Genomic DNA, 21,767 nt, shown 5'->3' with positions numbered 1-21,767 from the left:
TTTTTCATTATCCATTCATTTATCACTGGACACTTGGGCTGCTTCCATTATTTGGCTATTGCAAATAATTCTGCAATAAACATGGGGGTGCATTTTTCCTTTTGGATTAGTGTTTTTGTATACTTTGGGTAAATACCTGGTAGTGCAACTACTGAATCATATGGTAATTCTATTTTCAAATTTTTGAGGAATCTCCACAGTAGCTGCACCAGTTTGTATTCCCACAAACAGTATGTGAAGACTTCTTTTTCACATCCTCACCAACACTTTGTGTGTGTGTGTGTGTGTGTGTGTGTGTGTTTAAGTTAATTTCTTTATTTTGAGAGACACAGAGACAACACGAGTTGGGGAGGGTCAGAGAAAGAGGGAGACAGAATCCCAAGCATGCTCTGGGCAGACTTAGGGCTCAAAGTCGTGAAACCGTGAGATCATGACCTGAGCTGAAAACAAGAGTTGGACACTTAACCGACTGAGCTACCCAGGTGCCCCACTTGTGTTTTTGAAAGTCTGGGTTTTAGAACCAAAAGTTCGGTCTCGAGTGATTAGATGTCTCCTTTTATATTTTCTTCTAGTTTAAATGGGCAAATTTTCCAAGTAGTTCAATTTAAAGTGCTAATAGGGGCACCTGGGTGGCTCAGTCAGTTAAGCATCCGACTCTTGACTTAGGCTCAGGTCATGATCTCACGGCTTGTGAGTTCAAGCCTTACGTTGGCCTCTGTGCTGACACCACTGAGTCTACTTGGGATTCTCTCTCCCTCTCTTTCTGCCTCTCCCCCATTTGTTCATACTCTCTCTCTCTCTCAAAATGAATAAATAAACTTTAAAAAATGGTGCCTTTAAAAAAAAGGCATTATTACTCCTGTGGGTAGAAGATATTTTAAATCTAGAATTTCAGTTGTGAGGTGTGAGCGAAAGCAAAAATTGGGTTTATCTGAAGAAATCAGACCCTGTAAGTCAGGAAATAATTGAAAAAGCATAAAGAAACAACTCTGGGTTTAAAAAATGGTGAAATAATTTCAAAATAACACTTTCACAGTTTTTTTGAACATTTTATATTTTATTAGGTTAATAATTTCTGACAAAAGAAATAATAGAGGTTTTGTACTTTTTTGGTCATTCATTTCTCTCTAGTCCTCTAAAGAATAAAATTTTTTTAAGATTTTATTTTTAAGCAATCTCTACACACTGTGGGGCTCAAACCTACAACCCGGAGATCAAGAGTCACATGCCAACTTATCCAGCCAGGAGCCCCCTGGTTATGATTGTTAAACTGAGACTTGAAGGATAAGGGGGAAGGGGGCAGCTTGAGAGGGGCTGGAGGGTGAAAGGAAAGGCTTAGGGCATTGTAGGCAGAGTGAGCAGTAAATGCAAAAGCTCTAAGGCAGAGGGATGAACTTGGCCCGTGTGAAGAAGAGGGAGGTCAATGTGCTCAGTGTGCTTGAGGTAAAATGAGTGAAGTAGGGGGTAGGAAAGAAGAGCTTGAGAGAGAAGCAGAGCCTCGATTATGTAGCACCTGTACATGAACCTACAGTTTTGACATTACTTGAAGCATAATGGAAAGCCATACAAGCAGAGGTAATAAACTAAAAGTCTGTAGTCTCTGCCTCAAGATAAATTCTTTACCTACCACAGTGTTTTGCCAACAATTTTAATTTCAAAACAGGGTGACTTCATATGAAAGTCCAGATCTGCAGCTTTTCTTGAAAAAAGCTGAAGATCTCTCCCTATTGGACTCCCAACTTTTTGGTGGAGGTTGGGTGTAATGCAGTGCTGGGGTTTTGGCGGGCAAGTGCAAAGGAGGCAGAGAGGGGTTGGAGTTGAGGCTATTTTTAAGGGAGTGATTATAATGCTAAACCAGAGTCCAAGCTGGTTAAGATGGAAACTGAAGACTAGAGGGGGCTGATGAATAGGACATCGTGGTTCAATGGACTGATCATTTTACTGAGCTCAAAGAGCTATTGCCATAAGGGGTATTTTCTCGAGTGAGCCAGAAGAACAGGAGGTTGTGGTGGGAGAGGGCAGTGTCAGGGCTGTGACTGCAGATGTGGCGATTTCTGGTGAAGACAAGACCCAGAGTGTAACCATGGGAAGAGATGGCTGAGTTGGGGTAGAGGAAAAAGTCACTGGGCATGAGACTTGAGAGATCAGAATAATAACAGGGATTGAAATGAAGAGAAAGACTTTAAGTCAGCTGCTAAAGTGTTCAATGAATAAAAGAGAGTGACCGTGGGGCACCTGGGTGTCTCAGTAGGGTTAAGCATCCGACTCTTGACTTCAGCTCAGGTCATGATCTCACAAAGCGACCAAGAGATCACAAGATGACAGCCTCCATCACTCCTGACAGTCCTGAAGAGGGTAAGAGGGCAAGAGGTATTAGTAGCAATGGCAAGGAAGTTAGTGAGCTCACCTCCTGGTCCTGAGGTACACACGTGTTTTAGTCATCTTAGGCTGCTGTAACAAATTACCAGAACCTGGGTGGCTTAAACAGACATTTGTTTCCCACAACTGGGAAGTTCAAGATTAAGGGGCTGGCAGATTGGGTCCCTGTTGAGAGTCCTCTTCCTGGCTTACAGACTGTCACCTTCTCTCTGTGCTCACATGGGTGGAAGAGATGCAGATCTGGTCTTTATTCCTCTTTTATAAGGACTTAAATCCCATCATAGGGGTTCCACTCTCAAGACCTTATCTGAACCTAATTACCCCCCAAAGACCCTACCTTCTAACACCATCACATCAGGGGTTAGAATGTCACATATGAATTTTGGAGTGACATAAATATTCAGTCCATAACACAGTGGAATGATTGACTTTGACTGGAAATCAATGCTAGAAACTGAGATGTTTTTGTGAGAGGGGGTCCTCATTAAATATTCATTTTTTTCTAATTCTTTGGGTTCTGGGAACATTCACATTAATGTCCAATTAATTTCTTTTTAATAATCATTCTGCATAGTTAACATAAAACTTCCAATAAAAGTCTTACAAACTCTGTCTTTGTGTTTACGGTATTGTGGGAAATTGAGGGGCGGGCAATGAATCTAAGTGTGGCTTTCATGCATACCTCTCTACTCATAGAAGCAGCATATCCAGAGAGGTCATCAACAGCAAAAGGAGCAGGAGTCCTTGGTAAAGCTACCCCAGGAGAATGGTAAATCTCTCAATCTGCAGAAATCCTGCAGCGGTCAGGATTCTCCCATCAATCATTAGCGGGATGCTGCTGAAATATTGAAAGGGACACCTTCAGATATCTGGAGGACTTGGAAACACCCAGGTGACTGATATCTGGGTTACAGAAAAGAAGACTTTAGGTTGGAAAGTAGGGATGTTGGATAGAACTGTCTTCAACTAGGACAGGAGAGAGAGCAGAAAGCATGTAGAGACAGGACACTGAAACAGCAAAAGAAGAATTGGGAACAGAATTGCCCATGAAGGAATCTTAGTTTTTCTACTTTTGAACTAAAGCTATTCAACATCTCTTAACACACAAAGCTGTTGTTTTTATTTGAAATAGTGATTAAGGATTTTGGTTATAGCATATCTTTTTTTTTTTAATGTTTATTTATTTTGAGAGATGGGGAGAGGGGCAGAGAGAGAGGGAGACAGAGAATCCTAAGCAGACTCCTCACTGTCAGCCCAGAGCCTGTCTTGGAACTGGAACTCATGAACTGTGAAATCATGACCTGAGGCGAAATCAAGAGTCCAACACTTAACCGACTGAGCCACCCAGGTGCCCCTATAGTGTATCTTTTTAGTTGGCTTTCCCCCAAAACCATGTGCATTGCACCCTCTCTGAAAATTTATAGGGATTGATGCGTTTTAGCTGATTGCCTTTATGGGAAGCAGTGTCGTGGTCACGTGCACAGACTGAGCCAATTCACTGAGCTGAATCCCAGCATAACAGCCCAGCTCACCACTTCCTAGCTGGGTGACCTTGGCTACTGGCTTAATCACTCTGCATATTTACTCTTTAAAGCCGGTATTAATAATAGTGTCTATCTTATAAAGTTGTTGGGAGCATCAAGGGAGCTATTTAGAGAAGTATTTAGAATGGTGCCTCACACATAGTAAGATCTAAGTGTTAGCCAGTAATTTACTTTCTATTAGCTACAGTACTGAGGCAATACATTCCTTGAAGGTACTACTCATAATATGTGTGTTAGGAGTACAACATACTCCATTTTCACTTCTAAAAATAATATGTGCATAAAGAAAAGTAAAAAAATTCTAACAGTATATTGCTCTGTCCAATATGGTAGCCACTAGACACATGTGACTATTGAAATTAATTAAAATTAATAAAATTAAAAATTCAGTTCCTGGGGCTCCTGGGTGGCTCAGTCAGTTAAGTGTCTGACTTCAGCTCAGGTCATGATCTCACAGTCTGTGAGTTCGAGCCCGTGTCAGGCTCTGTGCTGACAGCTCAGAGCCTGGAGCCTGCTTGAGATTCTGGATCTCCTTTTCTCTCTGCCCGTTCCCCACTTGTGCTCTGTCTCTGTCTCTTTCTCAAAAATAAATAAACATTAAAAAAAAATATATATATATACATACATATATATGTATATGTATATATGTATTTATGTGTATATATATATGTGTGTGTGTGTGTGTGTGTATACACACACACACACACACACACACACACACACATATATCAGTTCCTGAGACCCCTGGCTGGCTTAGTCTGAAGATCAGAGGACTCTGGATTCTGGTCATAAATTCGAGCCCCAGGTTGGGCTTAGAGCTTACTTTAAAAAAATAAAAATTCAGTTCCTGAGTTGTACTAGCTACATTTCAAGCACACAAGAGCCACAAGTGGCTATTAAGTTTGAAACCGAACAACGTAGATATACAACATTTCCATAATTGCAAAATGTTCTCCCAACCATTCCTACCCCAATCCCTCTCTCCAGGGGCAATCACTGTTGTAGGTTTCTTGCATAGATTTCCATGGTTCTCTCTCTCTCTCTCTCTCTCTCTCTCTCTCTCACACACACACACACACACACACACACAATTTTTTTACACAAATGTTACTATACCATTTACACTATCCGGCATCTAATTTTTGTTTTAAAATATACTTATATACTAATTAATACTACTACTAATATACGAAATATACTAATATAGTCAGCTTTCCGTATATATTTTAATTAATTAACAGTTCAACAATTTAGAGCACCTAATAGGATTACCAAGGAACTGTGCAAATTTTAAAGCACAATTCAAACATAAGAAATATGCATCTTATTATATTTGGGAGCAGGTGAAGGAATGAACTACTTCAATTTCCTTTCTGCATGGCAGAGGAGATTCGGTACCCACACTGAGGCTGGGTTAACTGAAGTCACAAACTGATCCTCTTCCCACCAGCATGGCCGGGAAGCCTTCAGCCCCCGTCCCTGTCCCATAAAAATGTCCGGCGCAGTGGGAAAACCCTGCATAAATGCTGGGGGAGGGGGGTCACTGATACGGGAGGCCCACCTCCAGGGGAAGAGGGAGAGAACAGCCAGTCGTAAGGCCACTCTCAGGCGACGCAGACGAGGACCCCACCGTCGACCACCGTGCGGCTCCCCTAACAGCTTGGGGAGCCCGGATCCTGGCCGTCCGCCCCAGGAGCGCGGCGCCCCCTGCCGTCCGCCCGAGGAGCGCGACGCGGGCTCGCGGGAAGCCGGCAACATGGCGGACCGGCCTCAGGCCCCCGCCTCGCAGCCGCCGCACCCGGACGGAGCGGCGCCCAATGTGGTGGCGCGCGTCTCGAAATGGGCGGACGACCACCTGCGCCTCGTCCGGGTATCGCAGACCGGCCGGGCAGGCGGGGGGCGCAGGGTCGCGCGGAGCGAGCCTGAGGGAGACGTGGCGCGGGCAGGCCACGGGCAGTGGAGCCCGTCGGGGCCGGACTGGGCGGAGGGCCACGTTGCCGGGGTCGCGAGTGCGGGGCGGGCGGTTGGGGAGGGAGCGCGGCCCGGCTGGGCTCGGTGCGTGGGGATGGCCGCGGTGGGCTGGAAAGACCATCTCTAATTACTGCCAGGGCAGTGCTGGGCCCCGGAGATACCTCAGAGACCAAGACGCAGCACAGCTTGGTGCGTCCCCCGAAAGCAGTTGGGGACACAGCGCCCGGAGACGACGGGGTGGAAGATAGGGCACGTGGTCCTACTGTAGGCCTTGTGTTTTAAGTGACGTGAGAGGGCACTGGAGTTCGACCAAGAATGGGACATCTTAGGTGTCCAGGCAAGACAAGATTGTGGCTAAGACCCTGGGGATGGTGTGGATGATTTAGGTGTGGGGTGCAAGGAGGAATCAAGGGGGCTGCCCACTGGGTGGATGGTGGTGAAAGTTGTTTCTGTGGAGGAGTGGGGGCCAGTGATTTGTTGGGAAAATTCAGAGGACCCTTTGGACATGTGAACTTGGAGGTGGAGATGTGTGAACTTGAAGATGGTTATTAGAATTCTAAACGGAGTTGTAGATATTATCTAGGCAACTTAGATATAGGAATCTGGCATTGAAGGGAGATCGGAACTGGACATTCAACTTTAGGAATGAACTGCCTAAATCTTAAGTTTAAAGCTTGGATGACATCTTGGAGCAAGTCAGAAAAGCTGTGGAACAAGTCCTAGAATTCAGACATGGGACCTGAGGAACACTGAACATTTAGAATATGGGAAGTGAAAAGGAGGAGATCAGCAAAAACTGGGAAGAAACAGTGGAGGAGAAGGAAAACCAGGCGTTCTAGAAGTCAAGTGAAGAGAATTTTCAGAGAGAATGATTAGCTTTGTTACATCCTTCTGAGAAGTTGAGTAGGACCATCAGCTTTGCAAAAGCTCTGCAGCCAAGCAGCACAAGGGCCAGGGCTATGGCAGTTTTCATTCACCCCTACAGCTCCTGTCCTCGGAGTATTGCGTGCCATTTACTAAGTACTAGATACATATTGGTGGCATTAATGAATGATAGATTAATGAATGAATGAATGATATAGGTGTTAATTGGCAAGGCCTGGGTTCTTCTAGTGAAGCAAAAATTGATGCATGGGTCATTTCAAATTAAAAAATGACTTCAACAGATTGAGAGAGGAAACAGTTTAAATTAGCCCACAGATAACATTGTTCCAAATATCTCAATCACAGAATGTATCCTAGTGTTCATTTTCTTTCTTTTTCCTTCTACAAATGCAAAATCCACAGAACAAAAAGCATTGTGTATTGGTAATTACAAAATTTCCATTGCCTTATTTTCTGTTTGCCTGATGTTTAAAGCATTATCAGAGTTGTATCTGTCTTCAACACTAAGACCAATCTTCGTATCTTCATTTCTTTCCTTGCATATAATTTTCAGGTTCATTTCTTACATACCTAGTTGTATTTATTGAAGGAAAGCATGTTAGATTATCACTCTTGTTGAGGCAGTTGCAGCGTTCTTTTTTTTTAATTATTTTATTTCTGAGAAAGAAACGGAGTGCGAGCAGGGGAGGAGCAGAGAGAGAGGGAGACAGAATCCGAAGCAGGCTCCAGGCTCTGAGCTGTCAGCACAGAGCCAGGCACAGGGCTCAGACTCTCAAGCAGTGAGATCATGACCTGAGCTGAAGTCGGGAAGTCGGGAAGTCAGACGCCTAACCTACTGAGCCACCCAGGTGCCCCGCAGGGTTCTTATTTTTAAATTAAACTCTCTTAGGTCTGTTTCAGCTTAAATGGAGCACTTTAAAAACATTGATAAGTTTTTCCCAACTGTTCATCCATATATACATCGAAGACATTGTATTGTAACGTTTTGGTGGCAAATTTTTTTTTCAAAGATTTAAATTCCCACTCTAGGCTCGGGGTTATGCTAGTTACTGTGGGCATTATTCAAGAAGTATTAGACTGATTCATGCAGTTAAGGTACTCACGGTTAAAGTAAAAGGCAATAGAGAACAATACAATGTTATGTATATAATTACTATACATGTCAGAGTGTTTGGGAAAGAAACGGGAGATTACTGAGTAGGTAGGCAGTTAAGGAAGTTTTTTTTGGAAGAAATGGGCCTTTAGTTGAAGGATGTGTCTTATTTGGACAGATTATTGGGAGGACAGTCTTCTTTTTCCCCCCTTCTAATTACTACTTTCACTATTATGAATAATAACTAATGAGAATTAATCATTTAATCTTTTTCTGAAGAACATCAGCACCGTAATGGCCATAGCTGGAATAATGTTACTTCTAAGAAGTATTCGGATGGTAAGTTAAAAAATGAAGAAGGCACTGTGAACTGTGATAAACAAGAGACAGTTAATTTCTCACTTCAAAACAGTTTTTGTCTCAAGCTGGGTATCATTTTGTTATTCATATTAGAAGTTTTAAGTATTATTTTAGAACAATGAACATATTTAAAGACCTTGATTTAAAAGTAACACATTCGCAGGATTTTATGGAAAGTAATTGCACAGTCTATATTTTCATAATCACGTCTTCATGCTTAAAAAGGAATCTGTAAAGGATTTGGTTTGCTAGAATGCTATAATCACTAAATTTGCATTTCAGACATTGTGGAATGTCTCAAAAGTGTTTTGTATAGTGGTTTTAGATTTAGATCACAGTCGAATTATGTCCTTTAGCACTGAATAATTTATGCTTTCTCTGATTTGCAACAATCTAATATCTGTTCAATGAATAAAGCAGGGAGTATGATGTAAAAAAAAATAATTTATCCTTTCAGTTAGCGTATTTTTTTGCCCTTTCAATAATTTTTTAATAATAGATACTGTGGAAATCCATTTAGTAATTCAAGATTTAGAAGTATTTTTTATATAACTGATTCTTGTCATTGGGTGTAATTTTAGTGTCATGTTACAATCTGGTATGGGTTTATATTTATTTCCTGTATTTATTATCTCTATATTATTTTATATTATCATTGACTACACAGTGTTACTCTACTATACTGTATCTTTTCCATCTGTTGCCTTTTTCCCCTGACTCCAATGTCAGAACTTTCATCCTCTTTATTAAGTGCCCTGCATTCTTTTTTAACCTTATATCTAATAATCGAATAGGCTTTTTCTTTTAACACTTCCATGATTTTGTAAGTCATTCATTTTTAGCTTATATATGTTTTTAGAATGGAACTTTGGAAACTAGTTGTTTTCATTCATTTCATTTTTTCTTTATCTTACAATCTGTATTCCATGACATTTGTATTTTGAAGGTTTCAAAATTGTCAAAATATTAAATGATCTGAGTAAGAGTTGAGGTAAAAATACAGGGGGCCTGGGTGGCTCAATCAGGTAAGACTCTGACTTTTGATTTTGGCTTAGGTCATAATCTCATGGTTCGTGAGATCGAGCCCAGTATTGGGCTTCTCACTGACAGCACAGAGGCTGCTTGGGAGTCTCTGGCTCCCTCTCTCTCTGTCCCTTCCCTGCTCATGCTCTCTCTCTCAAAATAAATAAACTTGACAAAAAAAAGTGTTTAGGTAAAAATAATGCTGAGGGGTTATTTCTCTTGTTAGCCCTTAAAAATTACATGAATCAGTTATAGATGATTTTAAGTTACACAATATTAGGTATGTTATTGATTTATGAAAATTATGCATTAATTAATACAAATTTATATTAGTATATTATGAAGTTATTCATTTTAGACTTTAGTTCTGGTGTCTTTTTTTTGGATTTTTATGGCTTTTGATAATAGTGACATGTGATGAGAAGAGCAGGCTAAGAAGCTAGAAAAAGAACATTGGAACTTTAGAGAACAAAAAACTCAGTTGTGTAACAGTTGAAGGAATTTGGCTACAAGTAAGAGAAACCCCAACCGACAGCGGCTTAACCAAGTAAAAAGGCTTTTTCCTCATGTCACAAGATGCCTGGAGTGATTCAGTGACAGAGGCTTTTAGGTGTATGATTCTCTGTGCCTTTCCTCATGGTACAGAATGGCTACTCTAGCTCCAAATAGCATATTCTTGTTCAAAGCAAAAGGAGAGGGAAAAGGAAGGTGCGAGCCACCTCTCATGAAGAAAGCAAAAATTTTCCCAGAAGCCTTCAGCAGACTTTTGCTTACATCCTTATATCGTGTGGCCACCTCTAGCTGGAAAGGAGTTGGGAAAGCGGCCATTTAACTTTCCCATCCCTTCCAGTGCCTGCTGATAAGGGAGAGAGGCTTGAGAATGAATATTGCATTAACCAACAAAGGGCCTGCCACAGGGAGCCTTAATAGTTCCCCTTCAGTGTCCTTTTTGTATTGCTGTTTTTCTCTCATTTTTCTTCCTCCTGAGTTTACCAAGCTCTCATATTCTTTCAATTACTGGTAGACAATTCCAAATTTCATATTAAAAAAATAAAAAAAAATGATGATTGAGTTTAGTACTGTGCTAAACACTTCATATACATAATTTCATTTAAAATCATTTTTTAAAAGTGTTTATTTATTTTGAGAGAGAGAGAGAGAGATCGCACACCAGCAGGGGAGAGAATCCCAAGCAGGCTCCTCACTGTCAACACAGAGCCTGACTCGGGGCTCAATGTCATGAACCGTGAGATCATGATCTGAACTGAAATCAAGGTCAGATACTTAACCGACTGAGCCACCCAGGTGCCCCTACGTAATTTCATTTAACACTTATAATAATCCTATGAAACCGGTATTCTTACACCCAGGTTTTATAGATGAGGAGATGGATGCTAAAAAAAGTTAAATTTATTTTCACAAGATCACCCAGCTAGTATGTGGCAGAACTGGATTTCAAATGTCATATTCCTGAATTTGAAACTCTTACTATTTTCTCTTCACAGAGCTTCCCGCTTTTGTCTGTTTGCCTCTAAGACACTTCACCATCTGAAGCTTAGGGACAGCATCCTTGTCAGTGGCATCATCTTTCTGCCTCTTCTGGAAAGCAGACTGTTTATCACAGGCTCAGGATTCACTTCCTTTAAAAATATCTTCCTCCGGTGTTCTTATCCTTTCCATTTTGACCTGTTAGCACTTACACTTTATCTTAAACCTCTCTATGTATTGCTCTGCAGTTGTATTCTGGTTTTATGTATATAGTTAGTTCATCTTCCAGATAGTGCCATGTCACAGAAACACAGCACTGAACTTTATGTTGTTGAGGGATTATTGGATCCAGAAAAGGTAGATACAGTGGGATCTGCCTTTAAATGTTTTTCACATATTCCTTGAGTATGAACTCAAGGAAATAGAACATTGGGTTCTATTTAGTTTCCTCTTTAGCTAGCTGCTTAATAATTTCTAAAACTCCAAAATTTCTAAAACTCCAAACATCAAGGCACTCTGGTGTCTTTTTTATGTGTGTCCTTTAATGAAAACACCTAAAAATTAAAAGGGATGGATGTTTAGTAATTGAAGACATCTTTAATGATCCTCTCTACTTACTGTCTGTCTCCCCTGTGCAAAATACTCTTTTTTGAAAAAAAATTATTTATTTTTGAGAGAGAGAAAGAGAGAGCGAGCAAGCATGAGTGGGAGATGGGGCAGAGAATCCCAAGCAGGCCCTGCGATGTCAGGAGCTGGGCAAGGGGCTTGATTTCATGAAACATGAGATCATGACCTTAGCTGAAAACAAGAGTCCGAGGCCCAGGAAACCCAAGAAACTGAACAACCCAGGCACAGCCTACCCCCCGCCCCCACTGGTGCAAAATAATCTTAGTTTTCTCATGTGATGTGGTTTCCAGACTCTATCATCTTTTTTCTCCTCTTCTAGCTTTGTTCCGGTTTGTTTGAGTCTTTTATGAAACGGGTACCTGGCACAGCATAGTATATTCCACTTAGGGCCTGATTTAGAGCCATCCCTTCCTCACCTCTCTCGTTTTGGATCCTGTTCCTTATAATGTTGCTTGGTGTTTGAACTTAGGTGGGCGCAGCGGGGAGTGTAGGGGAGAGGGAGTTTGTGTTTTGTTTTGCAGCTTTGTCACACTTCCACTCATTTTGAGTTCACAGTTAACTAAAGTTTCTTAATCTTTTTAATCTATGCTATAATTAGTTTATTCTCTTATCCTTCATTAGTTTTATCCCATCATCCTAGTTGTCAAGATCTTTTAAAATACTGACTCTAACCTGTAGTATTTCACATTTTTTTTTTTTAGGTGTTTATTTATTTTTGAGGGAAGGTGGGGAGCGGCAGAGAGACAGTAGGGGAGGGTCAGAGAGAGAAAGAGAGAGAATCCCAAGCAGGCTCCACACTGGCAGAGCAGAGCCCAGTGTGAGGCTTGAACTCATAAACCATAAGACCATGAGCTGAGCCAAAACCAAAGGTTGGACGCTTAACTAACTGCCATCTTGGTGCCTCAACACTTTTTTTTTCAAAAGATTTTCTTTTTAAGTAATCTCTGCACCCAATGTAGGACTCAAATCTTCAAGCCTAAGATCAAGAGTTGCATGCTCCGCTGACTGAGCTAGCCAGGTGCCCCCTTCCTATAAACACTTTTGATTAAATCACACTAAAATATTAATATATAAAATTAAGGGGTAAATTAAAAAATTTCAGGGGTTACGTCTTCTTATTAAATATTTAGGTAACAATTTGACATGCTTAATGTTAAAATGAAAATAATAATCAAATGTTATATTTTTTTTATAAATCAACAGACATCAAAATTTACAAGTTCTTCAGATATTCCAGTAGAATTTATAAGAAGGAATGTTAAACTACGTGGACGATTACGCCGAATAACTGAGAATGGTTTAGAAATTGAGCATATTCCCATTGCTTTACCTATTATAACTTCATGGAAAAGTAAGTAAAGTACAAGAATAATACAACTGTTTTAGTATTTGTTAATTAGAAGTTATTTGTAAAGTAGCAAACAATGTCATTTTAAATTTTAATAACTTTCCACTGTCTATGAGAGAAAGTATAAACTCTTGGTTTTAAATACAAGGAACTATTTAATTGGTCTCCAGATGTTCTTTACTTCCCCCTCCTCGTTTTATTCAACCATTCAGTATTTCATTCAGGCAGTCAAGCATTCTTTCCACAAATATTGAGCAACTGTTATGTTCTAGGACCTATTGTAGCTACATGGCACTGAGTGAAACAAATAAGACTACCCTTTGGAGCGTACAGTCTAAGTAGAAAATAGACAACAGACAAATGAAAATTGTCCTAAGAGCTATGAAGAAAAGAGCAAGATGCTAGGATGAACATTACTGGAGGTCATGTGAATGGGGAACCGATACCTGTAAAGTGGTCAGAGAAAGCCTCATGGATGAGTTGTTATTTAATCAGAGACCTGAAGAATGAGAGGGGGCTGGCTAGGCAGAACGTGTATGGGAATGAGCATGGCTCTTCTGAGAAGCCATATGAAGACTAGAGTGCTGGGGCCTAGGGAAGAAAGGGACAAGAGTCACCAAAGGAGACTGGAGAGCCGAACAGGGGCTGATGTCCCCTGCTGCTTTCCCATTTCTCCCTGCTTTGTGTCAAAGACCCCACTCACACAGACCTTCCTGCCTGCTGCTTATTTGTGTTCTCATGCCCCTGGGCACAGTTTTCCCAGAGTGCCTTGGCTCCTGTTGAGCTCCAGTTCATTCTTTAGTATCCAGCTCAAATGTCAGCTCTTCTGTGAAGCTTTCCTTAACTCTGGAGCTGAATTAGCCTCTTTCTTTACTACACCCACAACAGTGGACACACACTGTGGTTACAGTACTTAAACACATTTTCCTATAGTCATGTATTTTAGGTTTATATCCTCCACTAAACTGAACCCCATGTGGGCAGGGACCTTTTCCTACCTATCTCATTATTCACAGGCCCTAGAAAAATAATTGTTAGCCAATGGAGACTTGGCAAAGCTTGTTGAATAAATTTAGTTTTACTTATACATTCAGTTTATATTTTAAATACATTTTTAAAAAGTTTATTTGAGAGAGAGAGAAAGAGGGAGAGGGAGAGAGAGACTCCCAAGCAGGCTCCACACTGTTAGCACAGAACCCAGCGTGGGGCTCGAACTCATGAACTGGGAGACCATGACCTGAGCTGAAACCAAGAGTGAGACACTCAACCAACTGAGCCACCCAGGTGCCCCTAAATTTAGTTATATTTAAAGATCTTCTTGGGGTGCCTGGCTGGCTCAGTCGGTGAAGCATCCAACTTTGGCTTGGGTCATGATCTTGCCATTCATGAGTTCGAGCCCTGCATCCGGCTCTGTGCTGACAGCTCAGAGCCTGAAGCCTGCTTCAGATTCTGTGTCTCCCTCTCTCTCTCTGCCCCTGCCCTGCTCATGCTCTGTCTCTGTCTCTGTCTTTGTCTTTCTCTCTCTCAACAATAAATAAAACAACTTTTTTTAAATAATAAGGAGCTTCATAATATTAATTTTATGAAGGGGTTCTTATTTTTTAAAGTTCGTTTAAAACATTTTTTTAAATTTAATTTTTTTTTTTTAATTTGTTTTGAGAAAGAGAGAGGGTGCAAGTGGAGGGAGGGCCAGAGAGAGAGGACAGAGAATCCCAAGCTGGCTCCACATTGTCAGTGCAGAGACTGATGAGAGGCTCGAACTCACAAACTGGGAGATTGTGACCTGAGCTGAAATCAGGAGTTGGAATTTAACCAGCTGAGCCACCCAGGCTCCCCACATTTTTTTTTAAGTAATCTCTACACCCAATGTGGGGCTCGAAGTTATAACCTTGAAATCAAGAGTCACATGGTTTTCTGAGCCAGCCAATTGCCCCAGAAGATTCTTTTCTACCCTCAGATGAATGAATTTCACCTGTTCAAGGAGATATGCCTATAAAGGAATAAGATTGATTCCACCCCCCAAACATACCTACGTGATTGATTCTTTTAATAAATCAAACAGAATTTAAACAATTTGAGTGACTATTGTTCCCTAAAGAGAGATTTATTTGTTGACCATTTCAGTCTAAGCAGGATTTAGACTTCATAAGTCCTCTACCTTCTAAGTTGTTGTCATTATGTTATAATAATTTAAATCACTTCTCCCTGAAATAGTAATGACTCTTCAGTGCCCAGGCAGCAAAGTTGCCACCTGGGTTTGTCCAGGCTGTACCTTATACTGCTCTGGGGATGATATTCAGTAGGATCTGCCCCCAGAGGCCCTGCAGCGCCACGGCACTGTAATTGCCATCTGTGCATATTATTATTATTAAAAATGTTTATTTTTTTAATTTATTTTTTTAAAGATTTTTTTAACGTTTATTTTATTTTTGAGAGAGAGAAAGACAGAGAGCAAGCACAGGAGGGGCAGAGAGAAGGGGAGACACAGGTTCCGAAGCAGGCTTCAGGCTCTGAGCTGTCAGCACAGAGCCCAACGCAGGACTCAAATTCATGAGCAGTGGGATCATGACCTGAGCTGAAGTAGGACTCTCAACCCACTGAGCCATCCAGGCGCCCCTCTTGATTCATTTTGAGAGACAGAGAGCAGGGGAGGAGCAGAGAGAGGGAGAGAGAGAATCCCAAGCATATTCTGCACTGTCAGTACAGAGCCCGATGGATGTGGGGCTTGATCTCATGAACCGTGAGATCATGACCTGAGCCGAAATCAAGAGTCAGATGCTTAACCGACTGAACCACCCAGGCGCTGTTTTATTCATATTTTTATTAATGGGTTCTACATCCTGTTCTGGAGCTTACTGAAATGGGGGTTTTAGATTATTCCATCTGTTGTATGCTTAGGTTGCTTTAAAAGAAAACTTGAGGGGCGCCTGGGTGGCTCAGTTGGTTAAGCGGCCGACTTCAGCTCAGGTCATGATCTCGCGGTCCGTGAGTTCGAGCCCCGCGTCGGGCTCTGTGCTGACCACTCAGAGCCTGGAGCCTGTTTCAGATTCTGTATCTCCTTCTCTCTCTGACCCTCTCCCGTTCATGCTCTGGCTCTCTCTGTCTCAAAAATAAACGTTAAAAAAATAATAATTAAAAAAAAAAAGAAAACTTGAATACAGATGTAAATGAGCCTGCAATCTAGAGTGTCTGGGTGTTTATAAATAAACATGTTTGATTGTTTGGCATAGGGGGAGCGTGACCTTGAAATTCATTTTTGCAACATGGTATTAAAGCTACATTCCTTTCTACCTAAACTTTTTAGAAGAGCCATGTGGTGTTTTGCTGGTTAAGCTGGCAGGAGTAGAACTCACTGAAACCGGGAAGGTGTGGTTACAAAAAGAGTTAAAACCTTCCCAGGTGGTATGGTTTCAACTTCTTGCAAAGGAGAATTCAGCACTTATTTGCTATCTTCTAGTGAATAAGGTAAGTAGTATGAAGAAATAATGAGCAATATTTTATTCTTTTTATTTATACATAAACATTATTAATTAGAGCCTTGAATATATAATGGGACTGAATTTTTGCTTTTCTTAATTGGTACTCATAGTGATTATGTATAGAGAACCAGCTGTTTCATATATAAATTTTGTTATAAAATGTTACTTATATGTTTATTATAGAAAAAATAGACAACTAAGAAAATGGAAAAAACTTAAAATCATTAATGACTTCAGACGTTGATAATTTAAGGAGTAGCTTTACAGATTTATTTCTACATGAGTATATTATATCCCCCTTGTTATTAGAAACCACTTGTTGAGTGGGTTTCCTGTCAACTGGAAACTACAAAGAGTAAGTGTGTTTTCTGAAGGTTAATACTGCTCAATCTTTGAACTCTAATGTTGAGTGTACTTGCATACTATTAATGATCAGTAATCAGTCATCTGAAGACTTTGCGTCAGAGTTTTCCTACCTTTATGATTGGCCATGACCGCTGTGTAACTAGCCTCATCAGTGTTGCTGTGCCACTGTCCTGAGTCCTTGCGTGTGCCTTACTCCACACTGCTTTTAGTGGAAGAGTACTGGAAAAAGAGTGTAGAAAATTAATAGTTAAAATGTGATCACAGGATTAAGAACAGTTTTCTTATTTCTAAAGTCTCTTATTATGTAACAAACACAAACAATCTGAAGAAAATATAACTTCACATTAAAGTGATTAAAATTGTAAACATTTTAATTTTTTAGAGCCTTTGAACTGTTAATAGATAGCCTAATGAGACCCATTAATTTCTGTATGTCCAAGTCATCTTCAGTTCTTTCAAAATAAGAATTATCCAACACTGATCGGTTGAAGCATCATATGTTTAAAAGTAAGCTGGGAGGCAGGGGGGCACCTGGCTGGTTCAGTCGGTGACACATGTGATTCTTGATCTCAGGATTGTGAGTTCAAGCCCCAGATTGGGTGTAAAGATTACTTTAAAAAAATCTTAAAAAAAGAAAAAGAAACAATATCTTCTCTTTTAAGTTGAGGAGTGTATTTCATTTATCCTCAAAACCATTGTTCTGGAGTCCTTGTTTTTACTCCCATTTACAGGTGGGCCTCAGGGGAACCAAGTGATAGAGCCAGTATTCAAACCCAGCGCTTTCTGGCTCCTGAGCTTCTACTTCACCTTATATACTTTAGTTTATATTCCTTCCTAGGTGACCAAACTATGCAGTATGCATATTGTGGTAATTTACATCTGTTGAATTTTACTAATGTGTCAGATTGAATTTTAGTTATTCTCATTTTGGTGTAAGGGAATGAGCTCTTAAAGTTTAAAATATTGAGGGGCGCCTAGGTGGCTCATTCAGTTCAATGTGATTTTGGCTCAGGTCATGATCTTATGGTTCCTGAGATCAAGCCCTGAGCTGGGCTCTATACTCACAGTTTGGAACCTGCTCGGGATGCTTTCTCTCCCTCTCTCTGTCTGCACCCCTCCCCCGCTTGTGCACACGTGCTGGTGCTCTCTGTGTCTCTCAAATAAACATTTAAAAAATTTAAAAGATTGAGAAAAATATGATAAATCCTTTAAAACTATATTTATGAACTCCTTATTTTTTTAAATGTTTATTTTTGAGAGTGTGCGAGTTGGGGAGGGGCAGAGGTAGAGGGGAACAGAGGATCAAAGCGGGCTCTGTGCTCACAGCAGAAGGCCTGGTGTGGGGCTCGAACTCATGAACTGTGAAATCATGACCTGAGCCAAAGTCAGATGCTCAACCCACTGAGCCACCCAGGCTCCCCATGAACTCCTTATTAGTATGACTCAGAGTTACTGCATTTAAGGGAAAAAAGATTACTTTGTTCCTTTGGATAGTCCTACTTTAAACCTGGGGTTTTCACATTTTTAGAATTTAATACTTGTCTAACAAAGCTATTCAGCTATTAATACTTTGTTAAAATTGATCTTGTTAGGTTAAAATTTCACAAGGACTATATAAATAACTAAATAGGATTTCCTTTTTTAAAAGATTAAAAAAAATTTTTTTTTATTAAAAAAATTTTTTTTAACATTTATTTATTTTTGGGACAGAGAGAGACAGAGCATGAACGGGGGAGGGTCAGAGAGAGAGGGAGACACAGAATCAGAAGCAGGCTCCAGGCTCTGAGCCATCAGCCCAGAAGCCCGACGCGGGGCTCGAAGTCACGGACCACGAGATCGTGACCTGAGCTGAAGTCGGAGGCTTAACCGACTGAGCCACCCAGGCGCCCCAAGATTTTTAAAAATTTTAAGTAATCTCTACATCCAGTGTGGGGCTTGAACCTACAACCCCCAGATCTAGAGTCTCTCCTCCACTAACTGAGCCAGCCAGGCACCCCAGCAGGATCTCCTTTATACTGTAAATTAGTGGGGAAAAAAGTCCCATTTATCCGGTTTCATTAGGAAGTAAGGTTTTCCATGAAGGAAATTTCTTTATGGATGAAGATTCAAGGTCTGGGACTATTTTAAATGTTAATAATTTTGTGGGAAGTCTTTAACATTTTTTTTAAACGTTTATTTATTTTTGAGACAGAGACAGAGCATGAACGGGGGGAGGGTCAGAGAGAGAGAGGGAGACACAGAATCTGAAACAGGCTCCAGGCTCTGAGCTGTCAGCACAGAGCCTGACGTGGGGCTCAAACTCAAGGAGATCATGACCTGAGCTGAAGTGGGATGCTTAACCGACTGAGCCACCCAGGCGCCTCATGTGGGAAGTCTTTTAAAAATGCATTTACAGGGGCGCCTGGGTGGCTCAGTCGGTTAAGCGTTCGACTTCAGCTCAGGTCACGATCTCACCGTCTGCAAGTTCGAGCCCCGCATCGGGCTCTGGGCTGATGGCTCAGAGCCTGGAGCCTGCTTCCGATTCTGTGTCTCCCTCTCTCTCTCTGCCCCTCCCCCGTTCATGCTGTGTCTCTCTCTGTCTCAAAAATAAATAGACATTAAAAAAAAATTAAAAAAAAATGCATTTACATGCCAGTGCCTTCCTACACAGTGGAATTCTGAACCTAATCTAACAGTTCAGTGATGATTCAGTTTATTTTGCATTTTATACTTTTTAGTTTCTTTTGCTGTGGCCTTCTGTCTTTTCGCCTATTTTGTGTGCTCCTTTACTCCTCTGAACAACAAACAGATCAAGAACACTTCTTATACTTTATTACTTCTACCTTCTTTGGGTTAGATGACCAGTGAGTCTGTGAAGAACTATTACGTTACAAAAGAGGCAGGTAACTTTGAGCAAGAATCTCTTTTAGTAATGAAATTCTTGGATTTAGCATTAGCTGTTTTGAGCTCTTGGGGACCCTTTTGCTTCCTGTTTTTTGGGTTTTCTCTGGAGGAAAAAATGCTGAACGACTGATTTTAAGTAAATGAATAAATTACTAAATTCTTAAGTAATTGGTTTGTTTTATTTTTTATTCAAGGGTAGATATTTTAGTGTGAGTCTGAATGAAGAAATTTTGAGAAGAGGCCTTGGCAAAACTGTTCTTGTTAAAGGGCTAGATTATGATTCTAAAATCTATTGGACAATTCACAGAAACTTACTTAAAGCTGAATTAACAGCGTTAAAAAAAGGAGAAGGAATATGGAAGGAAGAATATGAAAAAGAAAGTTATTTGGAAAAATTGAAAGGCTCCTGGAGAGAAATATGGAAAAAAGACAATTATTTAAAAAAAATTGGATCAGATTTCAGTTTGAAAAATGAAAGTTATTATGACAAACTTAGAAGGACTTATGAAACATGGAAAGACCACATAAATAACTACTCCTTAATACTGAAGTTCAGAGAACTTATGAATCGCATACATTTTCGTAGAAAAGGGTGAAATATTCTAAGAGGCCTGGAGGTGACCTACTCAGAAAAGAGTAAACTATGTAAATATATGGATATTGAGTTGAAACGGAAATTCCTCCAAATGATCAAAGTTGCATTCTAATGGTATTTAAATATTTAAGAGATGATTATTTTAAATGTCATATCAGAATTACTTAAGCAAATTGTGATTAATATAATTAATATAATATGCTTTTAGGAAAAATGAAATACTTTATAAAGTTACCAGGATAAAGGATGTATATCTGTAATGTTAATATTTGAAGACAGAGTTTAACTATTGGACACTGTATTATTTTAGTTATTTGGGGCAGCCATATTTAATTTTTGTTCAACGAGAATATTTTGTTTACTTTTCCAGTTTTATCAATTTTGATTACGTATAATAAAGGAACTCTATGCATCATGTCTGAGGCTACTCTTTTCCCAAGTGTCTTCTAACTGTGAATTTGGGGCAAAGTTTTGAGAAGGTCACTGTAGATCATTTCTAGTAATAAAGAATGGCTAATTTCTACCTATTGTTAGATGAAGAGGGTAACCCTCTGGACAAAATCATGAGGATGATGATAATGACAGAAAACAGCTAAAAGCATATTCCAGCAACACCCAGGGAGAAAACACACAACCAAGGTCTCCTTACATTTTACTTTTCTTGTGTGTTGATATTTGTTAGTTCTGTCCATGAGACAGTTTCTTCTCTAGCACAATTTGGCCATGCTTATTCCTTGAGGGTTCTGTAGGGGCTCTCTATCATAGTCCCCTGGCTTGGGAGATTCATACCTCTTTCTCTCCCTTCCTTCTTAACTCCCAAGGCAGTTTAGTCCATAGCCTTTAACTCTTGGATCACCACCACTTGGGATGGAAAGGAACATGAGTTTGCTTGTGGAAAGTGACTGGGCTTACTCACTCCACTCATGGGTGTGTGTTGTGGGGACTATTAGCAAGTCGGCTTCAGTCCTGCCACTTTCCATGGTGTCAGTTCCACTTGCAGGAAACTCATGTATTCTTAAACGAAGTGATGGGAATGTGGGCCACTCCCTCTCTCTTGCTTCCCTTTTTATCATGCTTCCTTCTGCTTGTCTCAGGTAAATGAGGTGCTAGAAGGCTGTGTAGCTTAGCAAATATCAGAAAAGACATAATCACTATTTCCTAACATAGTGGAAACAGGATATATGGCACTTTCAGTCTTGTCGAAAAGGCAGTAAAGTGCTCATGTCAAATCTTCCTCTGTGTGAACAGGAGAGGGAAGAGATGGTTGCTGCCCCACGAATTCTAACTGTCCAACTCTTACTTATTCCAAAACCTCTTACACCTTTTGGTCCTGAAACCTTCTAAATCAGCTTGATCTTTCCCAGCACTGGGAAAGCCTGGGGAATCTGCTGCCTGAAATGCCATTTTTAAAAAACTTGACTTAAAAATAGGGCCACGGACCTCAACAGTTCTGCTGTCTCTTACTTATGCCTGCTTTCTCACGTCACGCTGAGTGTAGTAAAGCTCCCGGTCAGTACCTCACACCAACCTGGTACACTTGCAAAACCGCTTAGGAGAATTAACCACATCTGAGGTAGATAATATGCCAAGAGTTTTATCATCTGTATTTCTCCAGCATCATTTGGTTCCTCACCAAAGTGAAGTTTGGGGGGAGAGGAAAAATAATTTTCCCTCTACTCTTCTAGGTTCTTGGCTGAGACACACCTGTAATAAAAAGACAGATTAA

At 40.5% G+C, this 21,767-nt stretch overlaps 1 protein-coding gene across 2 annotated transcripts; it reads left to right on the top strand.

Annotated features, from left to right (window-relative positions):
• Positions 1-5,660: 5,660 nt before the first annotated feature.
• Positions 5,661-20,456, top strand: CC2H3orf33 (chromosome C2 C3orf33 homolog). Of its 2 annotated transcripts, none has more exons than XM_047876368.1 (5): positions 5,661-5,793; positions 8,152-8,211; positions 12,574-12,721; positions 16,023-16,183; positions 19,641-20,456. In XM_047876368.1, the coding sequence occupies exons 1-5, from the start codon at positions 5,680-5,682 to the stop codon at positions 20,040-20,042; spliced, it is 885 nt and encodes a 294-aa protein (XP_047732324.1). In that variant the 5' UTR covers positions 5,661-5,679; the 3' UTR covers positions 20,043-20,456. The 2 variants fall into 2 exon arrangements, with proteins under 2 accessions (XP_047732324.1, XP_047732325.1); XM_047876369.1 differs by lacking the exon at positions 5,661-5,793 and adding an exon at positions 5,852-6,083.
• The last annotated feature ends 1,311 nt before the right edge of the window (positions 20,457-21,767 follow it).

Source organism: Prionailurus viverrinus, chromosome C2 (genome assembly GCF_022837055.1).
Source record: "Prionailurus viverrinus isolate Anna chromosome C2, UM_Priviv_1.0, whole genome shotgun sequence".
Lineage (NCBI taxonomy): Eukaryota > Metazoa > Chordata > Mammalia > Carnivora > Felidae > Prionailurus > Prionailurus viverrinus.
This window is presented reverse-complemented; position numbering and strand designations above follow the sequence as displayed.